General features: G+C 41.6%; 1 protein-coding gene across 2 annotated transcripts in view; it reads right to left on the reverse strand.

Annotated features, from left to right (window-relative positions):
* The window catches only part of uvrag (UV radiation resistance associated gene), a 144,566-nt gene that overhangs the window by 96,634 nt on the left and 24,960 nt on the right, over positions 1-22,972 (reverse strand). For both annotated transcript variants that reach the window (XM_038990151.1, XM_038990150.1), the window contains exon 7: positions 9,757-9,862. In XM_038990151.1, the coding sequence (XP_038846079.1) occupies positions 9,757-9,862 (106 nt within the window). The remainder of the gene's footprint in view (positions 1-9,756; positions 9,863-22,972) is intronic.

The raw sequence follows: 22,972 nt of genomic DNA on the forward strand, positions 1-22,972 counted from the left end.
GAGTCGTTTTCATTTCAAGTTAAAGTGTACTGTTAGCTAGCTAGCTAATATTACGTGTATGATCTTATTATTTGTATCTCAGAGCCATTTGCTTTGCTAGTTATATCCTAATTTTAGCTAGCTAACATTGAACCTGGTTGGTTAGCTACCTGCATATTCATGCAGGGTAGTAGTGTCATGAGTTGGGATTATGGTTCATTGTTTACCTAGCTAGCTACATGTCTTAACAAAAGACCACTATGCAAGTATCTTTTTCAATAGAATGTCACTGCGACAACTGTTGATAGACGTAGCTGGTAAATTTGCTCTACTCCGATTTCAGAGCACTCTCGTCTTAACTGACAAATTAACGCTCAACACCCGCTGAATATGGCCGGTGTTAGTAAACGTTGCCAAAAAAAAAGAGTAAATTGTTGCCAGCAACACAGTTGCAGTCACCAACGCACGGGATAACATAAAAACAGCCTAACCAGCTCTGCTAGGGCGAGAAAATGGTCAGTGAGCTGTTCTTTCATTTGTGTCTGGAAGTAGCTAGCAAGCTTGCCAACGTTAATCAGTTAGCTTGGGTGCTTGACTGTTGTTGTTTAGACAGTACGCTCAGATAAACTCTTAAAGAGATGGGTGGGGCTAAAGCTTAAGAGGGTGTGAACGATGCTGAATGGGTGTAGTCAAAGAAGAGCTCCCCAGTAGGTACCAAAACATTCAAAGGCCATTTTCTCAAAAGTGAGGTTACAAGTTTATCAACTTTCAAAGTAGAATTACTTTCCCGTTGTTTCTCAAATGCAGTGTATTATATACCATTTTGTAGCTCTTTATCCAATGTAAAAAAAAAAAAACGTTCAAATTTTGCTACATAAGACAGAACCAAGGCAGTCGATCACATTTACAAAAAAATGTATACATTTTCTCAAAATCCCAACTTAGATTGTCATTATCTATCATACTTCCAGTGTCAATCTTAAAATCTTCAATGTGGCCTGTGTAGACACTTGGACTAACCTACTATGTTGACACCAATGTCATGCAATTACACCTTATGGAATTTGTCCTGTGGTGCATTTTGATATTGTACTAAATACAGTTCAAGGACGTGAATGGGTTTGAGGTCACTGCTAAGCGAGAGAGAGAACACCGCACTAACTGGCGTAAAGGACCCGTGTGTTATCTGATAGAAGTGGGTGGGCTTTGTGACGGGTTCATTCTGGGACTGACATTGTGGCTGAACCCTCTAAGGCCTGGAGCGGGGCTCACTACAGCCAGGAGAGGAGAGGCCGGGCCTTTAGCTGCCTTGTCTTGACTGGACCTTCCTCACTTCTGCCCTTTTCTCTCAGACCAGGGGTCTTCAACCTTGCCCATGGACCTCCACCCAGGCAAACTGGAGACCCACGGACCCCCATCATATGTTCACACGTCTTGTCTTGTCATTAAATTAATAATAATTGCAGGGAGAAGTAATCAACATTTTAAATGATTAGATTTGGTAGATCATTTTCATTATTTTGACCTCCCTACATTGTAATTGGAAGAGGAAGTGTAAACACTAACATAGCCTATTATCTGAAAAAGGGAACTCAAAACACATTTTTGCTAATAGCAGCTATTTAGCTGGTTAAACAAAGGTTATCCATGTTTTGGCAAACATGTACTGTACTGTACGAGGAGAAGATGAGAGCACCAACATCACCTGTTCACTAATTTATCAGCTGCAGACGAGCCAATGGAGTTGGTGGGGGAGGGGGGGCGTAGAGTTAGTCATTATATTGCAGTCCTAACTATCCAAGGCCAGGCCAGGTAGATGACGATGAGTCCATGATGAGTGCTGAACTGAACCAAACACTTCTCTTCCCTGGCTGGCAGACAGCTGGCTGTAGATTGATCATGGGACTGCGGGGCACAGGGGTGACGGAGGGGGCTGCGCCAGTGAAACATTAGATTCTGATTACATCGGAGTGGACAGAGAGACTGAATCCTGCTGTGGTATTCACCACACAGCCTGAAGTCACAGTTTATCACCATATCAAACACTTCAGACTGTCAGAGCAGTAGGAGAGAAGCTGAGCTGTGTGTTTAGGTGTGTGTGTGTCCAGATGGCTTCCAAATGGTCTCGCTTGGAGAGGGGGAGGAAGGGGCATATGAGAAATGATCATGAGAGACGCGAGGACTGGAGGTTCTCAAACTAGTGTGGGGGTGACAAGATAAATGTGCTACCATGTCAGAAATAGTACAGCATCAGCATAGCAACCTTTAGGGGTGGGGAGAAGGTGGTGCAGGGTCACACACACAGGGCTAGCATCAACACCAGATGACATCTAGCTCACCACATGCCCCGTCGCCTGGGTATACCTGGATAGAGCCATTAGTATATGCAAGTCATTAGTCAACATCTCCAGCCACCACAGGGTGCCTCCCTATCAGGCCCCAACACCATCCCCTAACATCTCACTCTATCTGGGGTTCACTTAAGGCCTGTTGGGAGGCCCCCTCCAGCCCTGGATGTACTACCCCCCAAATGAAGAACAGCACTTGCTCTTTCGCAGGGCACAAAGTTGGAAAGATTAGAGGAGAAAGAGGGATGGAAGGATGGAGAGATAGAGCTTGTCCTCCAACTCAAACCCATTTTGATTCCTCTGATCAGTATCATAATCCACCGCCAAGAAGGAGGCTAATGAAGACCAGAGAGAGAGAGTAAGCTGACTGAGCATCTCCCTCCTCTTCCAGTCTGGCTGCTTGATATGATCATCCCAGTCAGTCCTGCATTCTTCTATCCTCTGACCCACCAGGAATTTTAACCTTGTTATTTAGAGAGAGCATTTATTTTGCCAGTTGCCTGCAGCTGTGTGTGGTATCATCACACACACAGGCAGACACGTACACGCACGCAGGCACAAATGCAGGCACGCACACGGACGGACACACACAGATGGCGATCGCAGCCAGGATCAGTTAACGCTGATACGCCTCTTATCAAGGTCTTCTGAGGCTTTTTTTAGGAAAACAGAGGGTGTCAGTCACTCAGACAGGCTAGATAGAGCCCCCATCTCCCGGAGTGTCAGAGCCCATATGTAGTGCAGGAATGCTGCAGCTCGCGTGTTAACCACCACCAACTACAGCCCTCCTCTAGCCTTTTGCCAAATGCCAGAGTTGACAGGTAGGCTGTGGCCGGTGTGTGTGATGTATGTAGTGCTTGCGCGGGTGCGTGTGTTTGCGTGCATGCATGCGTGGGTGTGTCTGTGCGCGTGTGCATGTGTGTGTGTGTGTGTGCCTTACAGCCACAGCGCTGTGTATTGCTTGTCTGAAGGTCCCCGGACATCAAACAGCCAGTTGGTCAGCTGAGTCAACAGCGACAGAGGCATAACCTGGCCGTAACCCTGGAGATCAATGGCAGAGTGTGGGTGAGAGGGTGAAAGGGCCACGCTGGGCCGTGGTGGTGGGCTCCACTCCACACCCATTGATCCCACACAGACGTGAGGTGGGGTGGGCAGACTGAGGGAGAGAGAGATACTAACAGGGAGAGCACTCATAAACAGAGAGGGGAGACCCAGAGTAAGACACACACAATGCTCCCCTCTTTCGAAACCAATAACTCAGTGGGATCATTTTAAAAGGATCTGTCTCAGCTACAGTACACAGAGAGAGCAGCGGTGGCTGATCTAAAGGAGATAGAACATGATTTATTAGCTGAGGTGAACTCTAAAAGGCTTTGGAATGTTTCATTGAGGGGAAGTATCAGCCAAAAGGCCTTTTCAATGGGAACATTGTGCTGTAGTGTGTGTGTGTGTCTGTCTTCATCATCTGATTGACTGAGGTGCTAGTAAGTAGTCAGTTTAGTTCAGTGGTAAAGAACACAGCACTCAGATAGCAACAGGCTGAGAGAGAAGGGGACAACTAACTGAGGTATGTAGGTGAACAACAACAAGAAACTGTTGGAGCAGTCTCCTCTGACTGCCTCTACACTCATATCCTACAGACAGGGTGTCCGTGATGACAGCCACGCACGCACATGCACACACACACACGAATACATGAGCACACACATTCAGTGTCAAACACACTCATACATACGGTGTCTTCAGAAAGTATTCATAACCCTGGACTTATTCCATTTTGTTGTGTTACAGCCGTATTCTTTTTTCCTCTCACCCTTCTACACACAATACCCCATAATGACAAAGTGAAAACATATTCTTAGAAATGTTTGCACATTAATTGAAAATGAAAAACAGAAACATCTCATTTACATAAGTATTCCCACCCCTGAGTCAATACATGTTAGAATCACATTTGGCAGCGATTGTACAATATTTGCCCATTATTCTGTTCAAAATTATTCAAGCTCTGTCAAAAAATTTTTTTTTTTTTTAACATGAAATACCCCTGAAAAAATGAACAATTACAAGCATACCCATAACATCATGCAGCCACCACTATGCTTTAAAATATGGAGAGTGAGATAAGATAAAGATAACACTTTGTATTCAGGACATCCAGTTCATTTCTTTGCAGTACTACTTTAGTGCCTTGTTGCAAACAGGATGCATGTTTTGTAAAATGTTTTTATTCTGTACAGGCTTCCTTCTTTTCACTCTGTCAAGTGGCTTAGTATTGTGGAGTAACTACAATGTTGTTGAGCCATCTTCAGTTTTCTCCTATCGCAGCCATTAAACTCTGTAATTGTTAAAGACACCATTGGCCTCATGGTGAAATCCCTGAGCGGCTTCATTCTCTCCGGCAACGGAGTTAGGAAGGATGCCTGTATCTTTGTAGTGACTGAGTGTATTGATACACCATCCAAAGTGTAATTAATAATTCCACATTGCTCAAAGGGATATTCTTTTTTATTTATTGTTACCCATCTACAAATAGGCGCACTTCTTTGCGAGGCATTGGAAAACCTCCCTGGTCTGTGTGGTTGAATGTGTGTTTGAAATTGTATCTGTGGGGTACAGAGATGAGGTAGTCATTCAAAAACCCTGTTTAACACGATTATTGCACATGCACACACAACTTATTATGTGACTTGTTAAGCACATTTTTACTCCTGAACTTATTTAGGCTTGCCATAACAAAAGTGGTTGACTACTTATTGACTCAAGACATTTCAGCTTTCATTTTTAATGAATTTGTTACATTTTTCAAAAACATAACTCCACTGACATTATAGTGTATTATGTGTAGGCCAGCGACAACAATCTCAATTTAATTTAAAATTCTGGCTGTAACAAAACAAAATGTGGAAAAAGTCAAATGGGTGTGAATACTTTCTGAAGGCACTGTAGGAACACAAAGGGGGGAGGGCGGCTAAATCTTATGTGCAAAAATCAGCTTTTAACTTAACAGTGTAGCCTATACCTTGAGCCCCAAAACATGAAAGTGTCAGAGCCCCAGGGCTTTTTTAACAGGAGCTTTTGAAGTGTACGTTTACAATAAACACAACATTTAAAACCTAGGATTACTGCTCCGTTTTCACAGCTGTTTGGAAGCCAATTCCAACATTTTTAAATATGCTTTCTTTTTATTGGTTTTGATTTGACTTGAGGGTGGAAATAAAGTTACTTGAGGTCCAGAGCCGGCTGGATTTCTGTTCTACCTGATTATTAATTGCACCCGTCTAAATCAGTCCCTGGTTAGAGGGGAACAATAAAAAAATGCAGTGGCACTGGTTTTGAAGTCCAGAGTCAGGGTTGGGTAGGTTACTTTCTAAATGTATCGTTACAGTTACTAGTTACCTGTCCAAAATTGTAAATCAGTAACGTAACTTTTGGATTACCCAAACTCAGTAAAGTAATTGGATTACAGCCACAGTCATAAAATCTGGTTTTAAACGTAAATCTAACCTTAACCCTAACGTTAACCACACTGCTAACCTCTAATGCCTAACCCTAACCTTCAATTAAGACCAAAAAGCTCAATTTTGTTTTCATTAATTTGAACAATATCGCCAATGTCAACCTGCTTAAGAGGCATTAGAAGAAGACAAAAATGAATATGACCAATTGAACAACATCCATTGCAGGATAAATCAATGTTAGAGTTTGGATGTTGCATTTTACTTTATGGGTTGCTTTCTACTACAGATAATAATATGATTATCTTTACATCTTTCCAGCCATTCCAATTAATTTAATAACACCTGATCTTCAAGATTAGGACTTGGGAAATATAGATTAGCCAAATTGTTTTACCTGAGCATCAGCCCAAAACCAAGAACTATTTAGCCTACTCTGTTGTTTATGATTTTGTTGTCATGGAGGACTGATTGGGCTCATTTCTTTAAGTTGAAGAAGAAATGCTGCTCTCGGAATGGCATGCTTCGAGCACTACCGAAAAGCGCTATTTGCATTTGAAAAATTAACCCCATATAGTGCATTTGCTAAAGACGCCTATTTTTTACATTTGTTGGTGACACTTTGATATCTTGATAATTTGCAGCTGTTTAAGTCTATAAAAAGTGTGTGGGTTTGAGCATGTGTCCGTTTTTGAGCAATAAAAGCCCCATTCATGGTCTTCTTAAATTAAACTTGTTTTTGACAGTATGGAGCACAATACCATGGGTGAGTTTAGAAGGGAGAAACTCGCTGAAACTTTAATTCCATAGGTTGGGATCCGCACGATGCAAATGTTGCAAGTAGAGGTCGACCGATTAATCGGAATGGCTGATTAATTAGGGCCGATTTCAAGTTTTCATAACAATCGGTAATCTGCATTTTTGGACACCGATCATGGCCGATTACATTGCACTCCACGAGGAGACTGCGTGGCAGGCTGACTACCTGTTATGCGAGTGCAGCAAGGAGCCAAGGTAAGGTGCTAGCTAGCATTAAACTTATCTTATAAAAAAACAATCAATCAATCATAATCACTAGTTAACTACACATGATTAATGATATTACTAGTTTATCTAGCTTGTTGCATATAATCGATGCGGTGCCTGTTAATTTATCAATGAATCACAGCCTACTTCGCCAAACGGGTGATTTAACAAGCGCATTTGCGAAAAAAGCACTGTCGTTGCACCAATGTGTACCTAACCATAAACATCAACGCCTTTCTTAAAATCAATACACAGTATATATTTTTAAACCTGCATATTTAGTTAATATTGCCTGCTAACACAAATTTCTTTTAACTAGGGAAATTGTGTCACTTCTCTTGTGTTCTGTGCAACAGAGTCAGGGTATATGCAGCAGTTTGGACCGCCTGGCTCGTTGCGAACTGTGTGAAGACCATTTCTTCCTAACAAAGACAGCCAACTTTGCCAAACGGGGGATGATTTAACAAAAGCGCATTTGCGAAAAAAGCACAATTGTTGCACGAATTTTACCTAACCATAAATATCAATGCCTTTCTTAAAATCAATACACAGAAGTACATTTTTTAAAACCTGCATATTTATTTAAAAGAAATTCATGTTAGCAGGCAATATTAAACTAGGGAAATTGTGTCACTTCTCTTGCGTTCATTGCACGCAGAGTCAGGGTATATGCAACAGTTTGGGCCACCTGGCTCGTTGCGAACTAATTTGCCAGAATTTTACGTAATTATGACATAACATTGAAGGCTGTGCAATGCAACAGCAATATTTAGACTTATGGATGCCACCCGTTAGATAAAATACGGGACGGTTCCGTATTTCACTGAAAGAATAAATGTTTTGTTTTCGAAATGATAGTTTCCGGATTTGACCACATTAATGTTCTACGGCTCGTATTTCTGTGTGTTATTATATTATAATGAAGTCTATGATTTGATAGAGCAGTCTGACTGAGCGGTGGAAGGCAGCAGCAGGCTCGTAAGCATTATTTCAAACATCACTTTACTGCGTCTGCCTGCAGCTCTTCGTAATGCTTCAAGCATTGCGCTGTTTATGACTTCAAGCCTATCAACTCCCGAGATTAGGCTTGCAATACTAAAGTACCTATTAGAACATCCACTAGTCAAAGGTATATGAAATACAAATGGTAGAGAGAGAAATAGTCCTATAATAACTACAACCTAAAACTTCTTACCTGGGAATATTGAAGACTCATGTTAAAAGGAACCACCAGCTTTCATATGTTCTCATGTTCTGAGCAAGGAACTTAAACGTTAGCTTTCTTACATGGCACATATTGCACTTTTACTTTCTTCTCCAACATTTTGTTTTTGCGTTATTTAAACCAAATTGAAAATGTTTCATTATTTATTCGAGGCTAAATTGATTTTATTGATGTGTTATATTAAGTTAAAATAAGTGTTCATTCAGTATTGTTGTAATTGTCATTATTACAACTAATATATATATATAAATATACATATATTTTTTTATGTTTACATTTTTTTTTATTTTATTATTATTATTATTATTATTTTTTTTATTATATATATATATTTTTTTTATGTTTACAATTTTTTTATTTTATTTTTATTTTTATTTTTTATTTTTTTTAAATCGTCCGGTTAATCGGTATCGGCTTTTTTTGGTCCTCCAATAATCAGTATCGGCGTTGAAAAAACATAATCGGTCGACCTCTAGTTGCAAGAGCGCATTTTATACTGGCTGACCACTGGGGCATACTCATTATGCCGATTCTGTTGCAAAACCTTTCTGAAACGGAAGCAAATGGAACGAAACGGAGAGAGTCATCTGAATTTGTCCAAGAGAAACCCTCGTTTTACTCTGTTTGCTTCCATTTGGTTCTTAAAAGAGTAAACGGTTTCCTTAATGAATATACCCCTGGTCGCCAAAACAATGATTGATAGGCAGTTAAACTTCTTCAATTAAACCATTATTGGGGTAAAAAACACATACATTTGTGAACAGCCATCCACATTCAAAAAATCTACAATGCATAAGGTGCAAATAGCTAAATGAGAGCAGCAGTGTGAATCACATCAATGCGCTATGCAGCCTAGATATCAATAATAAGTGATACCCGTATTGCCGGTAGGCTACACCACTGCTGTCATCCTTACCTCCAAGTGTTTATTCAAGTTGGAAAATGCCGACAGCATTATCTTTGGAAGACTTAGCTTGGACTACAAAAACCTATTCCTGCTTTTTTCCCGCAATCCATCAAATGCATCTGGTGTGTCATCATAGTGTTCTCTGACTTGTAATCAGACTCGCACAGGTTGAACAAACTTAAACTTGAGCCTTTTTTCAATGCTGATTTTAATGTCATTGAGAAAACAGAAAGGTGTTAAATATTTTTTGCACAAAACATCCTTTATGAATTTAAAAGTCATCCTAGAAGTAATCATCTAGTTTTTCAAAAGTATCTGTAATCTGATTACTACATTTATCCGTTACATGTAACAGATTACATGTAATCCGTTACTCCCCAACCCTGTCCAGAGTTTGAGGGCGATAGAGGGTGACAGCTTAATCTGTCCAAATAGATTATATGATAAAAGCCTGAGGGTCTAATTACATATTTATAAGGATCTGTGTAATACACTATCTACAATGTGCTGAGCATTTAGCCTAGTGCTAGCTTGGTGCCGTCCACAGATTATTATTGCTGGATGATCCCAGGTGGTTGTTTTGGCTGACTACAGGAGTAGCTGCTAGTGCTACTCATCTGGACGAGCACAATCATCTTTGGTCAAATAAAAAAAGAACAAAGACTTCAGTTCTCCTAGCCAGGTCTAATCTGACAAACTGATCATTATAGTAAGCACATGATATTGGCACAAAATAGATAATGGGTTTGCAAGAGGATGAGTTGTGGATGAGCAGAGATCAGTGGAGGATCTGTATGTGGCTGGCTGACTCACCCGCTCGTTGCAGGCCGCTGTCGTCCTCAGCTTCTCCTCAATCTCCTTCCCGATCTTCTGCACCGTCACCTGGGTCTGCTTGATGGCTCTCTGTGCTGTGTGGAGCCTAGAAAGTACAGGGAGGAAGAAAATCAGGTTATTAATCAAAAGGCTCTCTACCACAGGAACTCAACAGACATGTACTGTATAATAGAGGATGCTTATATGTGATGCTGACAGATTTACATTACAACTGCAGGAGAGTAAATAAATAACTATACAGAAGAACAGAGGTCAGACTCTCCTCTCCGGGCAGCATAATGTCAGCCATCTTGTTAGCTGCGCTATTTGTTAATGTTATATAGGTTTGTTTGGAGGACAGAGGGAGGAGGTCTGAGTTATGATGGACCACATGTGTGTCCTTAATTTGTGGCGAGAGTTTGTTTCCCCTCATTGTTTCTTTTCCTAATTTACTGGGGTTTAATCTATATTGTTGTGCTGTGTTGTCTCCAAATGTCTCAAGTTAATGAAAGTTCCAAATTAACAAAGGACAAAGCAGGTTTTGAGAACGTCGAAAGAACAAAGTTAATTATAATGACTCTTAAGACGTAGTTATAGATTCAGGGGACATATCAGGTTCTCAAATACCCAAGAACCACAAATAACCCACCAGTATTTTAATCACTTTTATTTTCTAATATATCTAACCACAATTTAAGGCTTCAATGTTGCCCTATGGACCTAAACATACTAAATCCAGACCACTGAGAGAAACCTCAACGGGCCATTTAATAAACCCTCACCACAAACATGGAAGACATTCCCAAAACTTTTGGGTACTGAAGTCATTCATTCATTGTCCTCGCTGGAGAGGGAACAATAACAACAATACCAAAAGACAAGCCTAAACGTTATTGCAGCTATCAATCACAGACTTGATTAACTCTCCAAGTATGCTTTCAACAGCTCCAGGCCTCATGGGGAGGGAGGGAGAGAGGGAGCCTGAGATGCTCCCCACAACAGAGCTGCCCCAGGGACACGTCTAATAGGAACAGACAACCATCACACCAGGCTGAGATATGAGGGTCTTCCTCACACACAGGAGGGCAGCCATTAGCAATAATATTGTCAGAGAGACTCGAGATCATCCTTGTTCTGTCTAATTTACAGACACGCTCAATGGGAGGTAAGCGTTAGATGTGGCAGTGTGGCTGGCATTTTCTGACCAATTCTCTCTCATCTACAGTATGAATGGTTCTACCATCTGGTATGGGGGCTCCCGATGGAGAGATGTGGTTATCTTTCAGCCCCCCTGCCCCAACTTTCCAACCCACCATTCTTCCAGTCACATCATTCCACCTCTTTCTGAAGCAGGCTGTTCCTCACATCTCCATCCTACAATCCCTCCTTCTGTCTGTTGTTCGCTACTAGTGAACCCTGAGGATGACCTAAGAACGTGCCGCCTGGCCTGTGTTTAATATATCGCAGCACTTAACCTAGATAATGCTAAGGCAGATTCCCGCCCCAAACCACTATGCATAGTCTTCAGTCAATCAATGCACCAAAACCAGTGCAGAGTTCTTCAGCTTTTGGCTGAATCAGTGGACTTGGTGGAAGCCACAAAGACTATTTTAAGGGCCCAGGATTGTGGATAATCCTGTACTGGTGCCAAAACACTCTGCGATCTTTCATACTCCACTTCTGGGGCCTTTTAAACTGTCATCAGGGTCCAGGTAAACTGAGGGCTGGTGGTTTCCCCTTCCTCTAGTACTTTAACATAATGGGAATATTCAACCACAACTTTCTTCTAAAATTCCTACTATGCTTCTTTCTTAGGAATTCTGAATCATTCTCAACACCTTACTTCGGAGCACGAATCTGAAAAGAAGCCTTTAGGTCTTTCCCAATTTACCACAATCTCAAAATTGATCAAAAACATTTAACAAAATTGGTCTCTGTGACTACGTACATCTTTCTTCACTACGTGACTGCAACCACCTGGGTCCACACATGCCTCTCTCTCTCAGTAAAGGTTACATTAAGCAGGGTGGCGTGGAGCCACAGCCTTTTCAGATAAACGTCCCTCTTTTCACTCACGTATCCCATATCCGTTGCTTTCGTTCCTCAATTTTCTTAAATTAGGTAATTGGCTAAATCAGTGAGGCTAAAAACTCCATTCCTCTATCCATGCTGAACAAGGCAGCTAGTTGTCTGCCAATAAGTCATCTAGGCTACATACATCATGGGCCTTTTGGGGTCGGGTGGTGAAGGGGGAGGTACTCGGGTGCAGCTCTTTCCCACTGCTTGCGCTTGAATGTGGTCCATGTGTGAGCAGCAGCTCTGGGTATTAGTCCATAGACTATATACACTCGCCTCTCATGATGCAACAACCACTTGTGGTTGAGTTCATAGTGGTTGCAGTGGGGAACGTGGTTATGGCAGAGTGAGAATGTGGCCTGTGGTCATGGAAGAAGTGGAAGTGGGGAATTTTAGTAACTTTACAGGACTGTTGAGAAAAGGGGTTTTGCTTAGGTATGCAGTCCCTCAGAGCCTTCTTGGAACTGCCTCTTTTAGTGGGTTTTATGCCTGACCCTCCATAAAATTGGTTTACACTAATCCAGCTCTGAGATATTTCCACAGATCTAGGGTGCCTCCAGCCCCCTCCATGTTTTTTCATTAAAACGCTGTTCCTCAGACACCTCAGGATATTACTGTGTATGGTAGGAGGACGGAGCCCAGCCCAACATTCATCACTCCTGTATCTTCAGTAAGTGGGGTCAGACACTAACTTCTAATGATTTCACACTTTAAGAACGGAGGGAGGGAAAAAATCTCTACTACAATCATTCACTTTTCTTCCCATTTCAACCTGCCTGGGAAGACAACGATAGCCGTTGGAGATAGTCCTAGGAAACGTCAGAGCAAAGCCATTTTGACAGCTTTATCAGTCCAAGGTGATTGCGATGGAGGAATCTGATATGGCCACTTCCCCTAGGTGAGTGCTGTTATCTCCCCAGTCCTTCACGCATGTCTGAAACCCTTATCAGCTCTACCAGTCTGAGGCTAGGAGGGCCAGGGCCCCTGGACCACAGTGGGGAGGGGGGTGAACAAGTCCCAGGCAACTATGCCCTCACTGGGGCAGTACAACCACCAGGCTGGCACACACCCCTCCAGAAAACCCACTGAACGATAAACAACTTTCCATTTTCTACAACAGGACTAGTGAAAATGACAACTAGGGATTACTTGGAGTTACAATTCAAATAAGTACGCATTTCAGATGTGCTTCAAAAGGACATTCAGTCCTTGACTTAAGATCTATATGCATCTAAAAATAATAACATCTGTTGGCTTAAAACCTTAAATCAGTTGGTGGGTGAATGCCTGATAAAAGCATGTTGATTACAACAACGTTTTTGAACTCTCAAATGGAACATTTGCCCTAAACAGACAGCTGCTTGGAAGCCATCTTTAAAGAATTGTTGTTTGCGATGCTGCGTCTCACAGAATAAAGGAGGAAAGAAGTAAGGGTTGATGGATTTATGAGGTGCAAAATCAATGAACATTGTAATAAATACAAAATGGCATTGACTTTCTAACCTCATACACATCCAGTACGTAGTAACTCCTTGCAGAGTGGCCTCCCCAAAGCACTGGTTCTGATGGCCTGTACCATTCATGGATTCATTTACCCAACTAATGATCTCCAAATAAATATTTACCATGGTTTATACATAGAGCAACAGGCCAGCAAACCCAATCTCACAATCAGTGCCGAGCAACAGCAAAGGCAGATGTATCATCTGGCTTACAGAGATAAAGGTAGGAAAACAACTAGGGGAAAAGAGAGAGAAAAGAAGAGAGAAATATAGAGAGAAAAAGAGAGAAAGAGAACAAGCGCAATCAGTGAAGTACAAACACCATTGTAAATACAACCCGTATTAACGGATTCTTTTTTGTACTTCAACTATTTGCACATTTTTACAACACTGTACATTGCCATAATATACCATTTGAGTGTAATGTTTACTGTTAGTTTTATTGTTTATTACACTTTTGTTTATTGTCCATTTATTTTGCTTTGGCAATTGAAACATATGTTTCCCATGCCGATAAAACCTTTTAAATTGAAAGAAGAAGAAAAAATATCGCATCCTCTGTCCCTCTGGAGAATAGAGTAGGGGCACATCGAAACAAAACACATTTCATTGCCTTATATAGCATTGGGGGTTGGGGTCTTGCTCTCCTCAATCACAAAGCAGTTGATGAGATAGCTTAACGCCTGGGTCTATTCCATTTTTCCACAATGGCTTGTAGCGGTTCTCGGGTTTTTATTCGTTATCATGCATTTTTCATCCCCCCCTCATATCGTTCCGACACTGTGCTTTTTGTTTTGAGAGACCGCTTGACGTCGCAGGCATGGAAACTTTTTGTGGATCTTTTGTGTTAGAGAGAAAAAGCGAGGAAGAGAGGTGCAGTTGGCATCTAAGAAAACATAAGAGGGGGGAGGGGAGGAGGTTGACAAAACACTTTTCTTTTGCTGTGTGATACGATGGGCTTCATTTCTGAAATGCTCTTATATCAGGTGACAAGAGATTGGGGCCCTTGTTTATGTTTTTGGCCCCTCTCCACCTCCGCTTCCACTTCCTCGGTCTACAGATATAGGTCATACACACAGAAAGACACAAACACCTTACAGACAGGCCTGGAACATAGGCTGGAAGAGAGACAACTAGATCAGGCATGTACCTTTACTGAATGGACTAATAGTTCAAAACTACTCATCGGAGCATATCGATTAAATCAATCATAAAATAATTGTGACTGTTTGATCTTACAAATGAAACCAATAGAATACATTCACACCCTTAGTCATTTGTATCTTAGAAATAAAATAAACACAAAAATAGAGTGTATGTTTTACAGATAACACAAATATGTAACTGGTACCCAACAACGGCCAAACAACAAAAAGGAAGGGGGAAAAGAGGCAGAGGGGTGACATAGTTGGAAAACCAAATAAACACCTTCCATTCTGCCGCATACCTGGACCTCGACAGCAGGGCAGAGAATGTCAACACATTTTACCCTGTCGCTATTCACCTCAAATTTCACCATTGTCCCCCCTATGTACATGGAGGGGGAGATAAGATTGTCCCCCCACAGAAAATATTTTGGTGCGCCTGCTCTCTGTGGATGGATGGATGGATGCCTCATTATTGACTTCCTCCAAGATGTTGTAAGTCAACAAGCTTGGTTTACAATACATGGCAACTTAAGAGAGAAATGCATGCTGGGAAACCCCATGAGCAACCCTGAGAAAGGATACTTTAGTCTTCTAGGGTCACAGAGAGGCCAGGCCCCTCCCACTTGATTACAGACTAGAGGTTCCCACCTCCTCCCCTGCCACCAGAGAAACCTCCCTTCACCTCAGCCTAAACCCAAAGTGTCCTTCTAGGTCAATAAAGCTGCCGGGGGTAATGAACCCAACAATAAACAACTAATATCTTTACCGCACGAAGACTTGCCTTTTACCACCACTGTTAGATCAATTAGGATCAAAGCTAGGGCCTAGCATGCCTACTCCCCTGACAACAGTGTTCGCTGACCGCCAGCGAGCGATGTTGGCCCCGGAAGAAAGAAAGAGATATAGCCTAAACAACCAGGAGCAGGAACACTCAGTCTACATGGGCACCAAACAGAACGAATTAGAGAGGAACTACATGAAACTGTCCAAAAAGAAAAGCGTGATTTTTGTTAATTAATTAGTGCACACCGTAGCAAATTAACAAGACCCAGGAGTCTACATGGGCCTAGTGGCTGGAAACAAAGAATGCAGGCTACTGGCATGGCGTGTGAGACTCTTAGTTTCTCCCATTTGAAACACCTTGAAAATAAAAAAACAGACAAAAAACATGTCTATAATGTCTTGACATAACTGTAATATACTAAACGTGAGAATGTAACTAACTCATAGAACACATGAAATAGTAGCCTAACGCATGATTTTAGGGATAGCGAAGAAAAAGAGATTTCCACACTAAGTTTGTACCTCAGAGGAATGTTAGGGTGAATAGCTGCAAAAAAATGGCCCAGAGGACCACCTCTTACAACAGGAGTCCCTCAGCACCTACTGAGCTTGTTTTGATACCGCCCAAGTATACTCCTGAGGTGTGATAGCAAAATAGCATAGATACGTCCATATTATGCACAGTGATTTGGGGTTTAGTAGCCAGTTTGTTTTCTGTAGTCTGAATGGTGGCGTTGGGACCCTGCGGGTCAGCTCTCTGGGCCTGGAGTGGGCCAGCTGTTTAAATGGGTCCCCTTAATCCGGCCCAGAACAATATCCTGTGGCTGAGAGCCGGCAGGCGACCCACAGGACTGCTATGAGGCAAGGCACTAACTACAGGAAAGGCTTATCACCTCCCCTAGACACTGGGTCAGGGCAGACCCCCTCTAGCCTTCACAGTAGAACACTGCCTCCGTTTTCACACACTGAACAGACACAAACACACAGGAGGAGGTCAGTAAAATAAATAATCTGAGAATACAGAGAAAGAACAACGTGGCATTGATAGAGGGGAAAAATATTCACCTGACAATGTGTTAAGAACGTGGAATTCTGTGGATCATCTGTTCAACAAATGATGTGTAGAGCCTATGGGTTGAGTGAAACAATCGTATTGCGATAGATTCAACATTTTATCAGCCAATATACACGGAGTGTACCAAACATTTGGATCCCTTGCATTTTCCATGACAGACTGACCAGATGAAAGATATGATCCTAATTGATGTCACTTGTTAAATCCACTTACATTTACATTTTTACATTTAAGTCATTTAGCAGACGCTCTTATCCAGAGCGACTTACAAGTACATACATTCATACTTTTTTTTTGTACTGGCCCCCCGTGGGAATCGAACCCACAACCCTGGCGTTGCAAGCGCCATGCTCTACCAACTGAGCCACACGGGGCCACTTCAAATCAGTGTAGATGAAGGGGAGGAGACAGGTTAAAGATGGATTTTTAAACCTTGAGACAATTGAGACAAGGATCGTGTATGTGTGCCATTCAGATGGTGAATGGGCAAGGCCAACTATTTAATTGCCTTTGAATGGGGTATGGTAGTAGATGCCAGGCGCACTGGTTTGAGTGTCAAGAACTGCAACGCGGCTGAGTTTCACGCTCAACAGTTTCCCGTGGGTATCAAGAATTGTCCACCACCCAAAGGACATCCAGAAACTGGAATTCACCGTATCAGCTCATGTTTTTCCATTCCTCAATTGTCCAGTGTTGGTGATCGAGTGCCCACTGGAGCCGCTTCTTGTTTTCAGCTGAAAGGAGTGGAACCCGGTGTGGTCGTCTGCAGCAATAGCCCATCCGTGACAAGGACCAACGAGTTGTGCGTTCCAAGATGCCGTTCTGCACACCACTGTTGTAATGCGCCATTATTTGCCTGTTTGTGGCCCACCTGTTAGCTTAGCTTGCACGATTCTTGCCATTTTCTTTCGACCACTCATCAACTAGCTGTTTTCGGCCACAGGACTGCCGATGACCGGATGTTTTTGTTTGTCATTCTATTCTCGGTAAAACCTAGACACTGTCATACGTGAAAAGCTCAGGAGGATGGAGGTTTCTCAGATACTGGAACGGGCACGCCTGGCACCGATGATCATACCATGCTCAAAGTCGCTTTTTCCCATTCTCACGTTCAATCAAACAGTAACTGAATGCCTCAATGCCTGTCTGTTTGCTTTATATATTAAGCTATGTGACTATCTGTAGGAGCGAACCATTTTCGTGAACGGGGTGGTGTATCGAATAAACTGCCCACAGTGTATATACCCTGTGCTAAAATGATACATAGAGTTACAGCGCATACACAGATGTAATTCGCTTTCGTTTTACAAATGTGAATAAGATTCCTGGAGCCACTCGAGTACTAGGCCTACATTTCCAGTCTAAGGTACATTATCCATTTCAAATTATAAGTTTATAAAAACCTGTACCCGTAGGCTGCCGCTCAAAAGAAAAAAACAGTAAGAAATATATACAGTTTAATAATTAATAATACATTCAGGAAAATCAAACAAAAAATAGAATTGGGCCTCCACCACCAGCCTCCACCACCAACCTCCCATTCCCCCAACCAACATGTCTCCATCCAAACCACCCATCCCTGGAAACCATGTTTACCACCCCTTCGCACACCCCCTAGCAACTAAGATTGCGCCCACTTCCACATCATATGGAGGAATGTGCCAACCTGATTTAGGGAACACAGTGAACAGTTGGGGCCAATCTCATCGTAAAACATTTTATTGGTGTTTAATACAGTCTGTGAACAAACTTAAAATATTTAAGTTGATGATTTGGATTATGGGATGCCAAGGTCATATTTGTTCATATTCTGTTCCAGTTAAAGAGTTGTTCAAACTCAGAACATAAGCTTTCCAAAAGTTGTTTATATATTTTAGAGATCAGTCCTTTCGGGAGCCCAAATAATTCATTTATAAATCCCATCATTGGATGGTTCGGTAGTTTGGTTTCCCAAGGAACTCCTAAGTTTTAAATATAGAAAAAAAGATTTGCCCTGTAATGAGTATTTGTTTTTCAAATCTTTGAATTTTCTCAAACCACTACTGTCCATGATATCGGCAAGGGTACGGATTCAACGTTTGGACCATTGAGGGTTGCAATATAGCAGGGAGTTATTGTGAAATATTGGAGTATTGCCATGTAATTTTGATTCCCAGTTGCATTGTTTTTCAATTTTGCGCCAAATAGAAATGGTGTGCACAACAATAGGACCAAAGTGTAGTTTATAATGTTTAAGGGATGTATCAGTGAAGACCACCTCTTCCTAGGCAATAGGAGACACCATATTTCTCTCTATACTAAGCCAGGGGGCAGAATAATAATGTCAAAACCAATTTAGGATGAAATGCAAATCCCTGGAAATACAATTGAAATGTTTGGTACGAATAGTTCTGCTACGTCTCTCCCTCTAAGCAAGTTAACTTTACCTTGTCATATTTGAAACCGCACTATGGATTTTATCCCAATAGCTAGAAGGGGGAGACAAGAGAACTGGCAAATCTGGTGCAGTCTATGAGGAGGAGATGCACTGCAGTACTTAATTCAGCTGTTGGCCACACCAGATACTGACTGTTACTTTTGATTTTGACACCCTCTTTGTTCAGGGACACATTATTCCGTCACATGTCTTTGGAACGTGTTCAGTTTGTCTCAGTTGTTGAATCTTGTTATATTCATACAAATATTTACACATGTTAAGTTTGCTGAAAATAAACGCAGTTGGCAGTAAGAGGACGTTTCTTTTTTTGCTGAGTTTATTTGTCTGGTTAAAGCAACTGGGATATTAGTCCATCTACTGAGGTTGAATTTAATTGATCTGAGCATTCTGTTAATTTCTGGAAATGGTTTTATCGAAGGAAGTAAATACTGTATATCTATTCACAAATATTTAAAATGGGAAAGGATTGGGATTTCATAAGTAGAGATTAAGTCCTCCATCGGGGTCTTGAGAAGCAGTATGGCAGATTTGGTTAGATGTATTTTTGAACTTGAGAGAGCTGAATTTGTCTATCTTCAAAACTTTTGGGAGTGATTGAGATACATTTTTTCGATAAAGTGAGATATCGTTGGCATATAATGAGATGGTGATCGGTAGAATTGAGAGATATCGGTGTAATTTCATTCGATTGTCAAATTGCCTGTGCCAGGGGCACCATAGACAAAAATAGCAGAGGTGAGATGGGATCACCTTGCCTGTTATTTCAAGATATTTTGAAAGGAACAGAGCAGGTATTGCCCCACAGGCCATGGTGCATCTTGACTGTTCTCCCTTGGCTTTCCACTCCATCTGCTCCCCCAGGCCCAGCTCTTCAGAGGAAGTGCAGTGTTTTCCATAAGCGCCGGCCGTCGGCTTAATAGCCGATAACGGACTTATTGTAGGGCCGGCTACTTTTTCCACTTAATAAATGAACTAGGCTTCTTTTAATTTAAAAGTTTCAATTCACTAGTCAGAAAAGTCTGTATAGCCTTCTCCCGCTAGAACGAAAGATATGTATCTTCTAGTGATCTATTGATAGGACAGTCACAAAGCGAACGATGACAGGGAAACTTAGTTTGTCTGTCTGCTGTCTGTCCCACCTCTCGGTACCGGTGTTATTTTTGTACGCTGTGGTTGGCTGCAGTCAAATTTATTTTCACAGAGGGAGAACATGATGCTTCTTCATTATCTCCTGTGAGTAAATGTACACGTCCCATGTAAGTGGTAATCATGAGTTGAAAACCATTTAATTATTGTTTTGTGGCACATATACTTATTTTCTTTTGCTTGTTTCATAGGCCTATACAGTCACGGAGTTGGGGGCATATTTACTGTGCTTTTATTGATGACCGAACAGCAAGTGTTGACTAGTTTATAAAAGATGTCAATCTGACTGAATAAAGTCAGTCTCCTATATCCCTTTGATATTCATAAATCATACAACGTAGTTATATGTCTAGGGTATCGCATCGGGACAAGTAGACCAAAGATCTTGTTTGTATTTTCCTACGATTCAAAGCCCATGTCGAGACTTGTCATAGACCGCTAAAGTGACTCGTCAGTGTAGCCTAGTGATGGTTGTTCGCGAACCTGATTTGGCTCCCTAATTTGCATACTGGAAGGCAGAGCTGGGAACTGCCAAGGACCGCAATACACGATAATATCACAATACTTGTACGTATTCCGATTCTATATGTATTGAGATTCGATTGCCATTCGATGTTCCAAACATATTGCTCACCATATGTCTGCTGCAGAGGGACAAGTGATAATTCACAAGTGATAGTCTGATGGGTGACAATATTAGCCTATTTGTAGAAAAGGGCCATGGAGTTGGTGGAAGAATCCTTTAATTCATGGCCACTTGCTCAGCTGGGCCAGGGGCGCTTTAATTAGGTCAGGTGGAAATGTCCGACACATCTCAACTCCATAAAAGGAGGAAATCGACATCGCCCGATCTCGCTGTTTTCTCTTCCTTAACTCCGTCTAATCCAGAAGTTTTGTGCGTCCATGAATCTAAGTAAATCCACCGAATCTGTTACCTTTCAGCTGAACTATCTGTTGCGATCGGGAGAGCGGGCCATCAGTTATTGTTTATAGTTATCACCGCGGAGCGCGGCTTGGAAGAGCACGCTTCAAACCTATTGTGTAATGTAAATGTTCAATGATCACAGCCCTACGGATCATCAAAGGCCAATTATGCCATCGATATATGGTTAATATGTAATGAAATTACATGTATATATGAAGACACAATATCAAACATCATTGTTTGCTGCTGAAGTGATCGATTCTGATATCAAACTAATGGGGATTATAGATTGAATAACCGATCACTGTTTGTATTATTCTTCTCATGATAAATAGTTACGAGCCGAAATGACTCAAGGATGATCCCTATTGACTTCATAATGAACTGGATTGCTGAATTCCCTAATTATGTTAATAATGAATGATTGTTATGATTTGATCTTTGTGATTATGAATTTGATTGGATACACTTTATTCTGTTTCCTTTGTTATCCAGCACATACTACTCAGTAAATATACCACTTTATGGTTAAAGGAATTCCTGCCTCAGTCTCATCCATTCCTCTGTCACCTGACCTGTGACCACCTGTTCACCTTCACTGTCAGTCATCCTACCTGTCCAGCTACCCACACAGATTCCACTAATCTTTCACTATTCTTGATTTAATCTTGTCTTTACATATACAATTTATTTTGATTTAGAATGGACCATTATCATGCAGCGGTCTCAAAACATGGGCAGCGGGGGGAAAAATACATGTCATCTATGTACTTAAATCAAAAAAATAGAGGACGCTTTTCCCATGGTTCATTTTCATGCCAGCCAGGTAGGCTATACTCCATGTGCTTAATATTAGGAACGTTTAGATGTAAATATAGTAGGCCTAGCCTATAGAAAGCAGAGGGGAGCCTCCTCTTTTTAAGAGGCCATCACTCTGTTCTCGCGCCATTGCATAGCCTATAGAAATATTGCACAACATGAGCTCATGGGCTCTCATGAAGTGTTTGAATAGATTTTCGATTACATTTGCATTGATGTCAGAGTAATTAGAGGGACAATAGAGTGCTGGTACCAAGCAGTTAGCAAGTTTGGTAGACTACTAATGACCGTCAGCAGCATCAGAATTTGGAGAAGCCTAATTACCGTGACTAAACAGTCAAGTGTAATTTGACTGCCTTTATGACTCGTGACCCCCGGTGTGGCGGTAATACAGTCACTGTAACAGCCCTAGGCGTTATCTAAAACAACTAGCACACTGAATTCATACATTTGAAGTAATTTTAATCGTAAAGTCATGTCTTTCTATTCAATACTAAAACTAATATTACCAATCTGGGAGGTAAAGTCATTAAAGTATTAAATCATTTAGCTGCATTTAGATGGAATCAAGGCATTAGAATGTACCAGAGGCCACCTAAAGAGAGCTTGCTCTACATTTTTGAGTGTGTGTGTGGAGGAGGCCCAGAACTCCCTGGCTGGCTATTTTTTCTATTTGGCTGCGTACTCCACGTACTTACGGAAAACACTGGAAGTGGCTCAGTACACTATATCATCCCTCCTCTCAGTAAATCTTACTCTATGTAAGGCCTCCTCCGTCTGCCAGCCCATCCAAACTCGTGTTCCCTATTCCATGTTGTGTTTTTCACACTCCCTAGGCTTAGGGGTCTCGTCAAACCGGGGCCAAGTCGACAGTGAATCGCTCGCTGACAAATTTGCATCATCAATCAAGTGTTCTTGGAAAGGGGAATCAGAGCCATTCCGGTCATAGCCAGGTTCTGAGCAGCTCTCACGCTGAGACAAAATGGGTGAGGCAAGTTACAGTATTTGTTGCGACTGTTGTTGATCCTTTGTGACTGTATGTGTATCACTATTTCAGAGGACGATGTATACGGGTCTGGTATATATACTCTGGAGAAAATATATAGCTAACTGGGGACAGCAGGGATACTTGTTGTGTACAGCACTTGCACACTGCTTCAATGCTCCTATTATATATGTACTGACAAACATAATTTCTACCTCACTAAATCTATGATGAGCACAACAGCAGTAGCTGTTTATATAGGTTATTTACAGTATTTTTACAGTATTTTCCATGCCAAACACTTGAATAAAAAGGTTTAT

Source organism: Salvelinus namaycush, chromosome 3, assembly GCF_016432855.1.
Source record: "Salvelinus namaycush isolate Seneca chromosome 3, SaNama_1.0, whole genome shotgun sequence".
Lineage (NCBI taxonomy): Eukaryota > Metazoa > Chordata > Actinopteri > Salmoniformes > Salmonidae > Salvelinus > Salvelinus namaycush.